The sequence below is a fragment of the Balaenoptera ricei genome, chromosome 8 (assembly GCF_028023285.1).
Source record: "Balaenoptera ricei isolate mBalRic1 chromosome 8, mBalRic1.hap2, whole genome shotgun sequence".
Taxonomy (NCBI): domain Eukaryota; kingdom Metazoa; phylum Chordata; class Mammalia; order Artiodactyla; family Balaenopteridae; genus Balaenoptera; species Balaenoptera ricei.
Genome location: NC_082646.1, coordinates 21,432,320 through 21,448,073, shown reverse-complemented (window position 1 = coordinate 21,448,073; position 15,754 = coordinate 21,432,320). Strand labels below are relative to the sequence as shown.

Genomic DNA, 15,754 nt, shown 5'->3' with positions numbered 1-15,754 from the left:
TTAGATTAAGTGAATTAAATTATTTTCCCTAATAATCTCACTTTTTCCTTAGATTCAGGTCAGAAGACATTTAAAAGGAGAAGATCTATCATAAACTGGGCCTTCTGGCGGGGCTCTAGCACTCACTTGGATAACTTGCCCATGTCACCAACATCTCCTGTGCCAGGACAGCTCTTTGGAGTTTCTCTGCCAGATATCTGTGAGAACGACAATCTGCCCAAAGCTGTCTTGGTAAGTCTCATTTTGGCCTGTAACACTAACAGGAAAGGAGGTTTGGAAAGGAGGGCTCGGGGAGGTAAATCTATCCCCAAATGGAAAATTATAGACACCTGTGGCTCTGGCTGAGAATCTTTATTATTACTTCAAAGAATAAAAATCTGATTAAGCTATTGCAGAGTCATAAGGCAGACATAATGGGGAGAGATGATCTAGTCTACTGGTTTCAGGGAAAAGCCACATAAACCTGCTCAGATAAATTAGAATCTGCTCTGTAGACAGAGAATCCACATTAGCCCTCACATTTCTCCCACAGCCTTTCTTGAACCCTACATTGTTCAGAAAGTCTCATTTAATCACTTTAGCAACAGAGACTAAATCTTATACTTCTATACTAAATCTTATATTTTTATTTGTATTCCAGGTCTTTAAGCATAAAGATACATCTGCTGGCATTTAATTATCTTTTGTGTGTAGAAGAGACCAAATGAAAGCCACTGAGTATTATTGTCTCTGGTTAATATAGTAAATGATCACTGTTAAGCAACATTTATTGAGTGTCCAGTATCCTCCAAGCACTATGCTAGATGCCTGGCACTTTTTCCTGTATTGTGCATCTAATGTACTAGGCTAGCCACTTTATTGCTTATCCGTCACAACAGATTTAGAGGGTAGTTACCTTAATCATCATCATCATCACCATCATTCCCACTTTACAAATTAAAGGAAAATAAACCCTCGAGTTTACCAAAGGTCACACAATAAATGCGTGTCATAGCTAGGTTCCAGATCCCATGGGTTGCTTGTCTCCAACACCTATTCTCTTCCTACATGGCAAGCAGAGGACACACAGAAAGAAAGAAAGCAAAATGAAAGATTGAACAGAATGGAATGGAATGAAGAAAGCTTACTGGAAGAGATGATTTTGGAGGCTGATTTTAAAAGAAGGAAGTAAACACAGGAAGTAGAATAAAATGTAAAGTCACATGAAAAGAAAGACAAGCAAATGGAGAGTGAATTTGGCAAGAGCATTTCCATATTAGGGGAAAAGGGTCCGTATTAGAGAATAATGGGGAGAGGGTAGTTAGGGAGGAGAGAGACAAGTTAACAGGTACCTTGAAGTGACTGTTGGTTCACTGAAAAAAGACAGTCTCATTAAAGCAAGCGTTTAAAGTAAAGTGTTTTAGATGTTGAATATAGCAAGAATAAATAGGAGAAAGAGATTTAGAGATAGCAAAAAACAAATTGACTTTAAATCTCTAGGAGGCCATCTAGCCCCAATCCTTCAAGGCTTCCCCCTGTTATACCCTAGCCTCTGGCAGCTGGAGAGGGCAAATATATGTTCCCTTGCTTGTTATGCATGAAGTGCCATTTTGATTTTTTTTCCCTTGCTTCCCCATAGGATATGCTTTTCTTTCTTAACCAAAAAGGACCCCTCACAAAAGGCATCTTCAGACAGTCGGCCAATGTGAAATCCTGCAGAGAGCTGAAAGAGAAACTGAATTCTGGAGCTGAAGTACAACTAGACTGTGAATCTATTTTCGTGATAGCATCTGTCTTAAAGGTAGGGGAAGTTCTCCCTTCATCCACCCCACAGCATAGCTCTGGAGAAAGACAACTGGTTTCTCTCATTATAACATTATCCCCATCTGCAAAGGACCATAATAGAATTAGAATCTTAAAAAGTGTTAAATAACACTTCACAAAGTCACATTGGCCTTTAAAAGCCACTGCTAATGATGTGGCACGTCAGATAGGCTTTTTAAAATTTTTTCATCCCACATCACTCTCCTCATCTTCACATCTGCCAATCCCATGCAAAAAAATTAAATTAAATAAAAATTAAAAATAATCATAACACACAGCATATTTACCAAAGTAAACATCCTGATGACTTTCTCACAATCTCACTATCTTCCTAATAAAGGCAAAATTTTCCAAAGTAAACTTTTATTAAACTTTGAAACAGAGTTTACCAGAGTAAACAAACATTTGCCTAACAACTGAAAGAAAAAATTGCTCACTGAGACCACTGAAAATTCCATTCATTTAAACAGTCACCCCCTAATGCCTTTTAAAAGTAAAGTTGGAGTAGGAATGACTCCAACATCCAGTCCTTCTTTTATGAAATCCTTACCACATTTGGCATTCTTAAAGTTTCTCACCCTTCATCCCATGTGTGTCTGGTATTTCACAGTAAGCTTCTTTGCTGCAAATATTTTTGCCACATAACTAATTGGCCACAGGTCAACTTTGCCATAAAAAATAAAATAACTGGTTGACAGTTTGTTTTGACATACACAATATAAAAATCATGACAGATGATGATGATTGGTCCCAAGAGTTGGTTTCATATTTTGAAACACACTACATTGGAGGTGAAGTAGGCCAAGGGCCTTGAAGGCATAGCATGAACCCACATTTCCCCTAGAACTTTGGAACATTTATCAATGGACAAATGACAGTATGCCAAAAACATACAATGGTGTGGAAGGCTTTCACAAACACTCAGGCACAAATATGCATCCTAGTACCTAGTATTTGAAACCTGGTGCCTCTCTTAATGAAGGAAGAAATTTTAGCAAAAAAGAAAAAGTGTGATGCTGAACAAGAGACAAATCAACAAGCAAAAAAAATGTATAAAATACTATGAACGAAAGACTTGGAAGACAAGTTCTTAAGTACAACCCACAAAATAATGTCAGTTAATTGTGCAGTATTGCCATGAATCTACACACATTTTAAATGTGTTCAAATATTTTGCATTTCACAATAAAATCTTTAATTTTGTTATTCTCATGTTTCATTATATCCTTTTTAATGTCCCTCATTTATTTTTTGTTATTTTACCTTTTATGGTAGAATTGCCTTACAGCCAATTCATTATTTGGTAAAAGTTTTTGCAGCAAAAATGCTTGTGGCAGATAAGCTTACTTATGGCAAAAAAACCTAGAACCCACCCCTGTGGTTACTTAACTCACATCCACAGTTGAGTTAGACTTCTAAAATGTTTTCCTCCTCACATTCTTGAAAATGCCTCACATTTTTGGAAAACCTAGAGTCAAAACCAGCTTTTAGCAGAGCTTTTGACCTCAGCAATAGCTTCTGCAGACCAGCATCAGGCTCCCATCTCCCGGCAGGGTTGGAATGCACCAGAGCTAGGGGTGGAGACAGTGCCCCAGCCTGCATCCCAGGGCCTGGAGCATAAAAACCAAATTAAGGAAAACATGGTGAAGAAGACTCTTGCATATCCCTACTGCTGGTCAGTTGCTTACAGAATCATACTTTATGACTTAATGAACAATCAGATGTCTCTTGGTAAAAGGGCCATGTCTGCTCTTAAACAACCCCTGCCATGGACTTTCATAATAAAGTGTCACTCAAAAGAACTGGAGAATTGGAGCTAGGTTCATCTAATGTATTTTACACAGGATTTGTGATTACTCTTCAATCCTGGGGTACAATAAAAGTATGTATGGTGTGCTTAGCCACATATATGTCATACATGCAGATATATGCATGATGAATTTTTCTTTTTTTTTATCATATAATTACGCTTTCTCCCATCTCTTAATTTAAGAAGTTAAAGCCTATGTTTTAGAAAATTTTCCTTACTATGCTATTCATCACAGCACTATGCTTCTTAAAACTTTGTACTACATTGTTGAGGCTATTACAAAGAAGTATGGTTCTAGAAGAGTTAAACTGTATTTCAGATTGAAGAAATTGTACTTATAGAAGAATAAACAAAAGACAGAAAGTAATCCAAATGATTGGAAAGTCTGGTTAGATGGATTCCAACTAATTAAAGTTTCATAATCATATAACTGTGTTTTACTCTCATTTCTTCCAAGTGGTTGCAGGAAAGGGAAACTTTTTGCCGAAAGTTTTTGAGCTTTTGTTTTGTTTTGTTTCTTGTTTTTAAGACTATTTGGAAGTGATACTTAAGTTTTCCTCTAATTTTTTGCTTATACTGGTTTTGTTTAAATATAAGCTTAACCTTCAAGCTATAATTGGAAGAAAATTGCTTGAGATATTGTAATTTTGATCCATCAGACCTTTGAGGAAAAGTTCATTTTTAATCCTAGGAATCTCATCTCAAATTAATATGGGCATTCTGCTGATGGCCTGGGTTCTGGTTTTGGAGGGGAGGAGGCTTTCCGTTGAGTGCTAAGAGTTGGTGATTGCAATTCAGAACCAGCTCTCACATCCTTTCTCAGACCGAACGTGGTTGTTATTTCGTAACTTGTTATTCCAGCTGTGGAGAGTTCATTGAGATGTTACAAGTTATTATCTTTCAAGTGTAGGTTTTAAGATTTAATGATGTTTTTCTTCAAAACAGATGATAAGTATTTTTTCCACTGAGATTTAAAAAGAGAGCCATTGTCACTGCCCCAGTTTGAAATAACAGATTTTGGCTCTTCTGACTCTGACTTTTAAAGTAGGTGCAGCAACTAAAATTAGTCTGAAATTATGAAAATTCGGTAGCTTTACCCAAAAGAAAGAGGTAACTTTTGTGATGACACATCTGAATCACAAGTATCCAGGTACATTTCTACCGAAAAATATAATAGAACAGAGAAAGACTTTGTATCAGTCATCTTCCTACTTGTTAACTACTCTAAAACAAATGTTTGATAATAGGTAACATGACTACAAAGAGGTTTATAAAAATTATTTTAGAATCTCAGTTATAGTTAGTTGACCTTCCCTTGTCCTTCACTAATATTTGACCATATGACAAATAGCAACAGTTCAGTAATGACCTCGACTATGTTGGGGACTGTGCTTGGCATTAAGGTGTATGATGTAGAAGGTGAGGGTCTGACCCTGCCCTGAAGGAGCTAATAAGCTAGTGGGGGACATGCTCACCTAATTAGCTAACTGCAACACTTAGGTATCACAGCTTCCATCTTAGTAATAAAAACATGACATATAAGTAACAAGTTGTGCATTGCCGTTTTAAAGCACATAGATGAAGTTGCTGATTTGATTTTCCAGCAAGGATTAAAATTATTCAGTTGCAGACTTTCACCTATCTCCATGTTGTAGGCAGGAACTTGCAAGAGGATAGTCAACCATGGGTACAGTGCTTAGACATGAAATTGAGTTTTGTCTGCCTGAAGTTTACTAAGGTGGAGATCAGACTTTGCAAGCTTGGCTTGTTAGAACCATGCCAAAAGCAGCAGAGAGAGTTGGCCTAGATCAGAAAGGAACATAGGACCAGGACCAAAATTAGTTCATTTTTAAGCTTTTTATTAACATATGTCAAACAACAAACTCCGTTGATATATATCCTACTTGTGTCGTAGTCTGGTTTCACCACACCTAGCCCTGCCAGTGGTCTCAGCATAAAAGGCTCTCAAAGGCCAGAAAGGATAATGTACCAGGGACATATTATTTAATGTACATTAGGCATGGGATGCTGTCCTAGGCTCCCAGAGCCCAGCCATAGCCTGGAGTGCTTTCTCCCCATGATACATGAGAGCCCTTCTATGGGGGATATAAGGAGAAACTCTAAGTACCTCTGGATGGAATTATTCATCAATGCCACTGGAATATAAAGTTATAAAATAACAGGGACTTGGTTTTATTTACTACTCTATCCCTAGCACCTTAAACAGTGCCTGGCACATATGAATAAATATGTATAGAATGATTGGACGACTGATTACCACATTATGAATCTCACAAATATCTTCATGCATTTCTTTTAACTAGTGAAATAAAAAGGATTTAGGATGGTTTGCCAGACCCTGCCATGTTATACTAATTTGCTAAAATGTACACACACAGGAGGTTTCATCCCAAACAGGTTGTCCATTATCTTTACCACTATAGTCCAGAATCCAATTTCCCTCTGGTTTTTGTTAGAAAAATATCAAAGCATGCATTTCTATGTGTGCTCATCATTGAAGGGTTGGCACAGAGCTCTGCGTATTCCAAAGAAGGGACAACTTAACTGTACTTTCCAATAATGTGTCTTCTTTGTAATTAACATGAGAATAACAATTTAAAATATTTATTTTTCCCTCTATATAAGGATTTTCTACGAAATATTCCAGGAAGTATTTTTTCGTCAGATCTCTATGATCATTGGGTCTGTGTAATGGATCAAGGAAATGATGAAGAGAAAATAAATGCAGTTCAAAGGTAATTATTCTAATTTGGTCATTTATCAAAAATACTTTTTAGAAAACTTATATTTTATAAGCTTGTCTATTAATGTAATATGACTATCAAAGTCAAATCCATGAGGACCAGTTTAAAAATAGATTTATGCTAGCTACTGTCATTGTTATTGTTTTTTTCCCTAACCTTATTAACATAGAATACTCGACCATTGTACACCTTCTGTATATCTGAATCTGATAGGAGCTGAAACCCATTAGACCAATAGCTAACACAGTAGACCCAATCTACAATTTATGATCTTAGTTTTGGTAAATATTTAACTAACCAGACAATTCCTTATATACTTCACTTAGCAACTGAATTCATATAGAGAAAATTCCTTCCCCTCAAGGAACTAAGTCTAGTCGAATAGATAGAATAGATAAAACAAAGAATAACAGTGTAGTATAATCAGTGCTATGAAAGAGACATATGGAGAAGTGTATGTGGGAATACTACAGAGGGAAAAGTATATTGTCTGTATTCATGCAAAGAATACATTGCCTATACTCATGCAAAGGTAAGTTGCTGGCAGGACTCGCCACCCTGATTCCTGAATATTTCCTGCATTATAAGAGAAGCAATACTTCCAGTTCTGTGAAAACCCAAGAATCCCAATATCATTTATTTGCCTATGCTTGTTTAGTACAGGTTTTTCTTGAGCAGCTTTCAAATACAAATTATTATCTACACACTGCTACTGATAGACACCTTTTATCAGTAGAAGAAAATAGTATAACTGTTGAAGACACCAGAATCAAAGCCATGTAACAAAATTCTATCTCTGCTTCCATTAAGGTTTGGTGGAAACCATTCAGAGGGAGTGAACCTCAGATTCTGTATTTTGTTGCTCATTGTCTAAAACTTTATATTCTACAGACTGTTAAATGGGCGATTTTTTTTTAAAGAGGGTAGACTTATGGCTTTCATACAAATACAAAATGAACACATGAAAGATTTTATTTAAAACATTAATTAATGAGAGAACTAGTAAGATATTACTGCCAGTTCAAAGGAGATTTCAAACTATCAGTACCACAGCTTACATAGTTAAATCAGAAATGCTGAAATGAATTTACACGTAGATGCAAAACTGACTTTTACTACTGGGGCACGGGGGTGTGTGTACAAATAAACCATTTATCTCTCCACCAGACAGAATTTTCCAGTCTACAGACAAGTGTTAAGTGCATTGCTGTCAGTAATCTACAATTTTCAGAGTTGTAAAATAACTCAAAGGTTTAGGGCCCCCATAGAATCAGATACCCTAGAGCATGGGTCCCCAACCCCTGGGCCGTGGACCAGTACCAGTCTGCAGCCTGTTAGGAACTGGGCTGCACAGCAGGAGGTGAGTGAGCGGTGGGTGAGCGAGCAAAGCTTCATCTGCCGCTCCCCATCACTCCCCATCGCTCGCATTACCGCCTGAACCAGCCCCCCCACCCCACTGTCCCTGGAAAAATTGTCTTCCATGAAACCAGTCCCTGGTGCCAAAAAGGTTGGGGACCACTGCCCTAGAGTATGATAGACAGTGCCTTACTTTCCACTGAATACATTCAGTAATCTTTTGGTCCATTTCAGTATCTTTCATAATTTGTCCCTACAAAACTGTACTCATTGTCAGTCCATAGTGCTGAAGAAACACCTCTCTGCTATTTATGCAACAGGAGTCAGATTACCCAATGTAACCCCAGGTTACAGATTCTTGTTGGAAAAAAGCAACAACCATGACTATCAACATATGTTTTCTGTATGGTAGTAAAAATCATTTTTAGTGAATGATCATTTAAAATCCCTTATCAATGACAAAATAGGAACAGTAGGAAAAATACTATCGTAAGCTTGACTTATGTGTGAAAGTAATACCAGTGAGATGAAGAGATGTGGGACAAAACTGACCTCGGAAGCTGTTGGAGCAGAGCATAAGCTCTCAGAATGGACCTGGGAGTCTTTGTAGCTGAAGTTTGGGTTTTTACCAAGAGACAGAATCCTTGTGTTGCTACTTGGAAGTAAAGGAGCATATTAAATATAACTGTTTAATTTCATCAGAAAGTTTTTTGGGGTTTTGGTTGAGAATATTCTGGAATGTTACAGGATTTGCATAAGACACATTGCACCAGTTTCAGGTAAATATTTCAGGCAGCATTTTTCTATGAACCATTTTTCTGCATTCTTTCACATTTTCATTGGATTGTGAAGGCAGTGTACAAAATAAATAAATAAATCTCCAGTGCTCACTTTCTCTCCTATGTACAGGTAGTCCTCACTTTGCATGTACCATGTTAACGCACTTTCCTGTACATCTGAACTGTGAAAAGCAAGGGCTGCCTGGCTATACAAGTTTTCTATGAAATGTTTGCTTAAAGAGTGCATTTTTCTGTCTTTAGGCTATTAGACCAGCTTCCAAGAGCCAATGTTATTCTCCTAAGGTATCTTTTTGGGGTATTATACAACATTGAGCAACATTCCTCATCCAATCAGATGACTGCATTTAATTTAGCAGTGTGCATCGCTCCAAGCATTCTTTGGCCTCCTACTTCCTCCAGCCCAGAACTAGAAAACGAATTTACAAAAAAGGTAATGAAGTTTTTCATTTTTATGCTGTGAGGGACCAAGTCCCCATTTTGAACCTAACATTCAGGGTATTAATTCTGAAAGATATTTTCTTAAATAATTTCAGTACATACCCTTATAAATTTGAGTTCCTTGAGTGTTTTATCCTATCCTGGTAGACTGTAGAAAGGTGATTTCTTAAGCAAATAAAGTGATAGCAGTTGGATTACTTCCCTTTTCCCTTTCAGGAGGAAAACCAACTATGACTGACTGACTTAAACCATAGAGTGATAAGAAAGCAGTTGATATGATTTTAAAAAGAAATAAGGACTTTGGAATTTGACAGGTCAGGGTTGGATTCTCTGCCCTACCACTTGCCAGATGTACAATCTTGGGCAAAATTAGTTACATTGATCCACAGTTTCCTCATCTAAAAAATGGAGGTGTTGATAAAACATAGTTCATACAGTAGTTACTTGAAATCACACTCGTGTAGGGCCTGGTGGTTAGTACAGGGGTGGGGGTATCGGTTCCCCTTGCTCCCAGCATTCTGCCTGCTCCTTTGCCTCAGCTATTGGGGCAAGAAAACTATGTAAAGGTTCCGGTATATCCCATGGAGGCACAAAGCTCCCTAGTAAAATCTTACCTCTTCCCCCATGCACCTCCAGTTAGGGAGCCTAAGGGAAGGAAATGCATAGGAAGAGACTAGTCAGGCAAAATGCAAGTTTTCTCTCCAGCTGTCTCTCTCCTTCACAATAAATCCACAGAGGATACCTACCCACTTCCCACGCTTATGACACCTGCCTTTTACATAAGAAATGCATTTTATAAGTGTTCATCTAATGATGCTTCATGAATTTTAATGAGAAGGTATATTTCTTCACCCCAAATGCCCTATAGAGAATACTTAAAATTACTCTAATTTTAAAGACAGAACTATTGGCATAAAAATGTTAGCATTAAGCCAAGGCCACACATAATAACAAATAATAACTTTAGTCCACTGATTAAAGTTAATTTCTATACTCAGACTACTCTTGAAAGCATCATAGTTTTTTAGAGGAAACTGTATTGTATACTTTTAAAGCAGGCATGAATTTTTCTCAGGTTTCTTTTGCATTTTTTGTTAGAATCAGGATTCATATATGAAATGTGATCTATAGACATGCTATATGAGAAGTAGCAGTTCATTTTTGTCCCTTTTTTGTGCAGGTTTCTCTTCTTATACAATTTCTGATTGAAAATTGCTGTCGGATATTTGGAGAAGAAATCACTTCCCTCTTGGGAGAGGTTTCAGTGAGATGTGATACTAGAGAGAATGCCTCAGGTATTGTGAATAATTGGATTGTTTTTTGTGGGAAACAGACACACATCTGTGAAGATCAGCTGGGACAGTGGTTATCCTGGAGCCCACAGCAGCTCAGGTGAAGGGGGCCTCTCACCTGGGTTAGTGGGCCTAGGACTTCTGCTCCTTCCTTAGAAGGCCTGCTAATAGGTCAGGGTATGTTAACACTGTGGTAGGGTTAAGAAATGTATAAGACAAGGTCCCAAACTCCAAGAAGTTGTTAGTGGCAGCGTTATATGGTATGATGTTTTTAACCTTTCTTTAAATAAAACTTTACAGGGAACTCCAATATGAATAACACAGCCGCTGTGGTTGAAACTGTAGTAGAAGGCCCAGAGGCAGTAGAGGCAGCCCTGGTTTTTTTACTCCTCACCTTCCTCCTAGAGGTCCCTGAGACTTCTCAGAATTCTAGTGCACTGCAAAAGCACTTTAAAAACAACTAACATCATGGGGCAGGCCAGGGTGTGTTAGGGGTAAAGACATTCAACGTTCCAGATTATGAATTGCTGTACCACCAATTACTAGTTATGTTACCTTTGGCCAATTATTCTATGCCACTGAAAATCATTATCTTCGTTTATAAATATGGATAACCATAATATCTAACTGTGATGGTTGTATTAAAGATTAAATAAAGGATAGTAAAAAAAAACTTTGTCAAATAGAAATTGATAGGGTTAGTAAATGGTATCTCTGAGACTAGAGTTAATTATGTATATCCACCAGCTAATCCATTTAAAAGACAAGAGTCTTATTCAGAACCTGGGTATATCTGGCATTAATTCCTTTATATTTTTAACTGTTCCTTGGTATCTCCTCATTGCTTTGAGGAAATCTTACTTAAGGAAAGCCCATTTCTTCAGGAACTGAGGTAAATCTAGTATACCCCAACAGTTTATTTTTAATTCTGCACTTACAACTGGGAAGATTGTGAAAGATCCTTTCTTTCTTTAGAGTAGGAATTTGAACAATCTGCATGAAAACAGCATTAAGCTAAACATCATCACAGTTGGGTAAGTAAAAACAATAATCATGATTCGCTTTTTCAACAGATATCTCTTGCTTCCAACTGAATGACTCCTCCTATGACAGCTTGGAGAATGAGCTGAATGAGGATGTTGACGCCCCGTGTAGTGACTTGGTAAAGAAACTTGGTCAGGGTAGCAGAAGCATGGACTCCGTGTTAACCCTCAGTGACTACGACCTCGACCAGCCTGAGGTAGAAGGTCTTTTAACCCTGAGCGACTTTGACTTAGACCATTCTAAAGATGAAGACGTTCAAATGGAGCAGCCTCTTGAATCCAAGCCAGTGAACATTGCAGTGTACACAAAGGACCCCCTGCAGGATCACGCCAGGGCCCCCTCTGGCATGAGCACGCCCAGCCACCTGTCCACAACTGCAGCAGATGCTCCAAAAAGCTTGAGGCGACACCGGCGCTGCTCAGAGCCCAGCTATGACTATCTGGATTCAAAGCTTTCCTATCTCAGGGAGTTTTATCAGAAAAAGCTACGCAAGTCCAGCTGTGATGCAATTCTCTCAAAAAAAGATGAGAGCCATCTGAATCAGAATCAACCCCTCCAGGAAGAGGGTAAGACATGTTTTAAAAAGAGTTTAGTCATAGGCACTGATATCAAGAAAAATGCCACTAATAAAAATGTTAAGAAGAAAAGCTTGTCTGATAATGAAGGAAATCATGTAAAACTTTTTCCTAAATCCAAGCCAGTAGCTATTTCCATGGCATCTTATAGTCACATGTCCTCATGTGATCATCCCAGGAACCAGACCTTTGATACAGATACGTCTGGATACTCCCCACCACACACAACAGATGCCCTCAAGAGTTCAAGGAGGCACCGGCGATGCTCAGAGCCCAACATTGATGACCAACACTGCAAACTGACCTATCTCAGGGGGATTCATTCAAAGAAACAACATAAAGTCAGCTATGAAGCCAGTCTCTTGCATGGAGAGGAAGATTATCTCAAGCGGCACAAGTCTTTGCAAATGGAGGGGCAAAAGCTTATTAATCAGAGTTTGGTCATGGGGATTGAGGTGGGCAAGACTAGTGCCACAAACCAAAACACTGATAAGGTTTTACCCCCAAGATTAAACATTTGCTCAAGGACTAGCTATTCCAGCTTGTCCTCCCCAGGCACTTCTCCATCTGGCTCATCAGTGAGCTCCCAAGACAGTGCTTTTTCTCAGATTTCTGAACACTCCGTGTTTACACCCACTGAAACTTCCTCTCCAATAGATTGCACTTTTCAGGCTCAAAGAAAACAGGAAGAGCTTTCTTCTGACTTTAGCAGTTCCAGCCTCATTTCTGGAATTCCTGGTCCCTCATCAGGGCAGGCCAGCGGCCGCCTAGCTTATACAAAAAAGGACAGTGTAGAGTGGCATTCACAAATGCATTCTGTAACTCTTCACCCCAGCACATGGTTGAGAAATGGAGTAGCCAGTTTGAAAAACTGGTCCCTCAAAAAGAAGGCAAGGGCACCCAGACCAGAGGAAAATAAAATAGGTTCTGTAAAAGGACACACGGAGCCTCCTCCACATGCTTCTGGTGTTTCAGAAGCCAACGCACTGGATGAGAGACAGAAAGACATGCCCCGAAGGGCGGCTGAAGGGCTTGGAGCTGTGCAAACAGCCCGCTGGTATAGTTCTTACCCCAGCCAGGACTCAGAGAAACACTGTAGCTCTCCAGTCAGCCTAGTGGAAGACAGACTCGGGCTTTGTATGAAGTCACCCGAGGAAGGAGAGATTAGTGGGCAGTGTTCTCCTGGTACTCTGCCTCACGGAAGATCCTCACCCAGCTCTTTGACTGTGGGTCATGTGTGCAGCCCAGACTCAGGGCCTACAGTGGTTTGTGATGTTGAGGACAGACATTTGACCAAAGACATTTAACCACAATAAGAATCTGATGTCTACAAGAACAGAAACTGGGCTAATCATGATATAAAGATAATAATTATTATGACCTCTTTGTGTAAAATACCTGGGATGGGTAGCATAAGGATAATCATTGCTAATACTTAGGACAACAAAAGAATTCTCTTTATTGAGACTATTTGGCAAAAAGTTTAGACTCAAAAATTTTGTCACCTAAGTGTTTGGGAGGCTTTTCCTTATTAGAGCATGGTTTGGTCCTGTCATGCGTTTTAAGAGCTACAAGCAGAGGGCTAGAGAAAGCATCTTCTGTAGAGTAAACATGCCATGTATGATGAAATTAGTAACCTGAGAAAGCCAGGATGTCAAAAGTGAAGAATAGGAACTGTAGAGAGAGAGGGAAGGGTGCAGAGAAACCATCCACATTCCATGGAATGTGTTTAATAAGGAGGCAAGAAAAATGCCACTAATCAAAGCTACAGAAGGAAAACAAGAATAAAGGAAATTATTTGAAACTTTTCCCCAAATCTGAACCAGTGGCCATTTCTGTGACGTCTTATAGTCAGTCACATGCCCTCACAACATCATTTCAGGTGTTAGTTAGCCCATTGATGCAGCTAGAGAGGAAGAAAACTGCAGTGATTCAAAAGCCATGAGTACCATGATATAATAGTTTTTTGTTTGTTTGTTTTGTTTGGTTGTGTTGGTTGTGTTTTTCCATTAGTATTTCATTGCTCCGCAGAGGTTCCAGGACACAGAACTATGAGGAGAAAGAAGATGCTTGCTCATTTCAGTGTCCTTGCAAGGTGCCTGAGCTAGAAACGTTCTCCAGAAATGCATTTTTCCTATTACAAGGTGACCTTCTGACTGTGTTTGCTGTCTTAGTGTGGAGGAAAAAACTGCCACAGCTGTCCTTTCTCTATTACACGATTGCTATTGCCAACATGTGATCAAAGCATGGCTCCTCTTTGCTGAAATGTTTTTCTGCTCCTTGCCTCTTAGATTAGTCAGCCAGAAAAAATTACTGGTAAATCATCCCTTTTCTGATTGTCACTTGGCAGTTGAGAACAGTTTTGAGGTTGGCAGGTTATAAAGAGTCACAGAATAGAGGAACCATAAGAGTGGCTGTCAGGCCTTCTTTCAGACAGTCATCGGCTTTGGATTTTCTTACCTCCAGAAGTTTTTACATATTATTTGTCCCAAATGATTCATGGTTTATACCCATTGGTTTATTTCATATCCATGGACATTTCTCCTCTCTCTTGCCTTAAAGTTTATACCAGTACCTCTCCTGGATTATTTCCATGGATTCTTTGGTCTTGTCAGCCAGTGTGAAGGGGTAGAATCAGAAATGGATGTGCATCTTCCTTCATTTTAAATACTTACTTACAAGAAGTTGCTTAGAGCCCATTTGGTTTCTTTAGTTCAGTATCAGATGGACCTTCCTCCCACAAATTTGCTTATTCCAAATTATTTTTTTCAGCCACCCAGAAACTTTCATGTCAAAATGTTCTTTCACTGTTGTCCTAAAGGTTGCATTTTTCAGTTATAGAAAAAACAATAATGTTTTCTGTAAGATAGAAGAAGTCCTTTCAGTATTAGCTATAGGTGCTACCTACCTCTAGGGGACATGGCCCTGTTTGTCCTAAGCATTATAATTAACTTTTAGAACCCTCTCCAAAGAGCTCCTTTATGACACTGGCCATCTCAGTCACAGATGTGAAGTAGATTTTACCTTATAACTAACCACTCCTATATTTAGACTCCTAAGTGTCCATAGGCATCTTTTGTGGTATAATATATAAAGGCAACAGGGATTCCCCTCACCCTTAGGGCATACTACTGCAGAACCACAAGATGTGAATGAAGCTCTTACGGCTTGGAGTGTCTTTCCAGAAGAAATTGCTTCTCTACTTAACAAAATAATAGTTCTATCCTCTTTGCTTTCATATTGATGGATAGGAAATCATCCACTCAGTTTGAAGCATGGAAGAAAATAGATGCTGAGGTTCTTCAATAACCATTCCTACTCTCTGTGTTCCCGTAGATACTCCTGTAACATTTAATGTGAATAGTTAATATTGCTGTAAAGTATTATATTGTATGATTTGAAGACAGACTACATGTCATTTTATTATACTCTGTCAATCTATAATATATTAGACCAATGCTTTATCTAAAATGCTTTTGAGTTTGTATAATATATCTTGACAAATTTTACTACCATATGTTATGTAATAAATGTGTATTTTTGTACTTGCAGAAACTGCTGCTAAATTTTAAAGTTGTTTGGTTTTAAAGGCACTGATAATGGATATGTATGAAGTCCATTTTGTCTATTAAATAAAACACCATTCTTCAGAGTTAACAGTCCCACCAGAGCAATATTGCCCTTTGTAGACTCGTTTTAGCTAATGAGCCCAATTTCTGCTTAACATTGGAAATTTCATAAAATGTAATTAATGTTGAATTGGAACTTTGAGCTTTTAGTCATAGGCCATGGTCAGTCTCTCTAGAAAAAGAGGTTTTTTCTTTTATAGTTTTCTAATCTTACTGTTTACCAAACAAGTTATGCTTCAGAC

General features: G+C 38.4%; 1 protein-coding gene across 1 annotated transcript in view; it reads left to right on the top strand.

Moving 5' to 3' along the window:
• ARHGAP20 (Rho GTPase activating protein 20) overlaps positions 1-15,276 on the top strand; it is a 138,498-nt gene extending 123,222 nt beyond the window's left edge. Inside the window, exons 10-15 of the mRNA XM_059929329.1 lie at positions 53-231; positions 1,619-1,780; positions 6,260-6,369; positions 8,775-8,964; positions 10,153-10,267; positions 11,338-15,276. Of these exons, the coding sequence (XP_059785312.1) occupies positions 53-231; positions 1,619-1,780; positions 6,260-6,369; positions 8,775-8,964; positions 10,153-10,267; positions 11,338-13,190 (2,609 nt within the window). The 3' untranslated portion in view covers positions 13,191-15,276. The remainder of the gene's footprint in view (positions 1-52; positions 232-1,618; positions 1,781-6,259; positions 6,370-8,774; positions 8,965-10,152; positions 10,268-11,337) is intronic.
• The last annotated feature ends 478 nt before the right edge of the window (positions 15,277-15,754 follow it).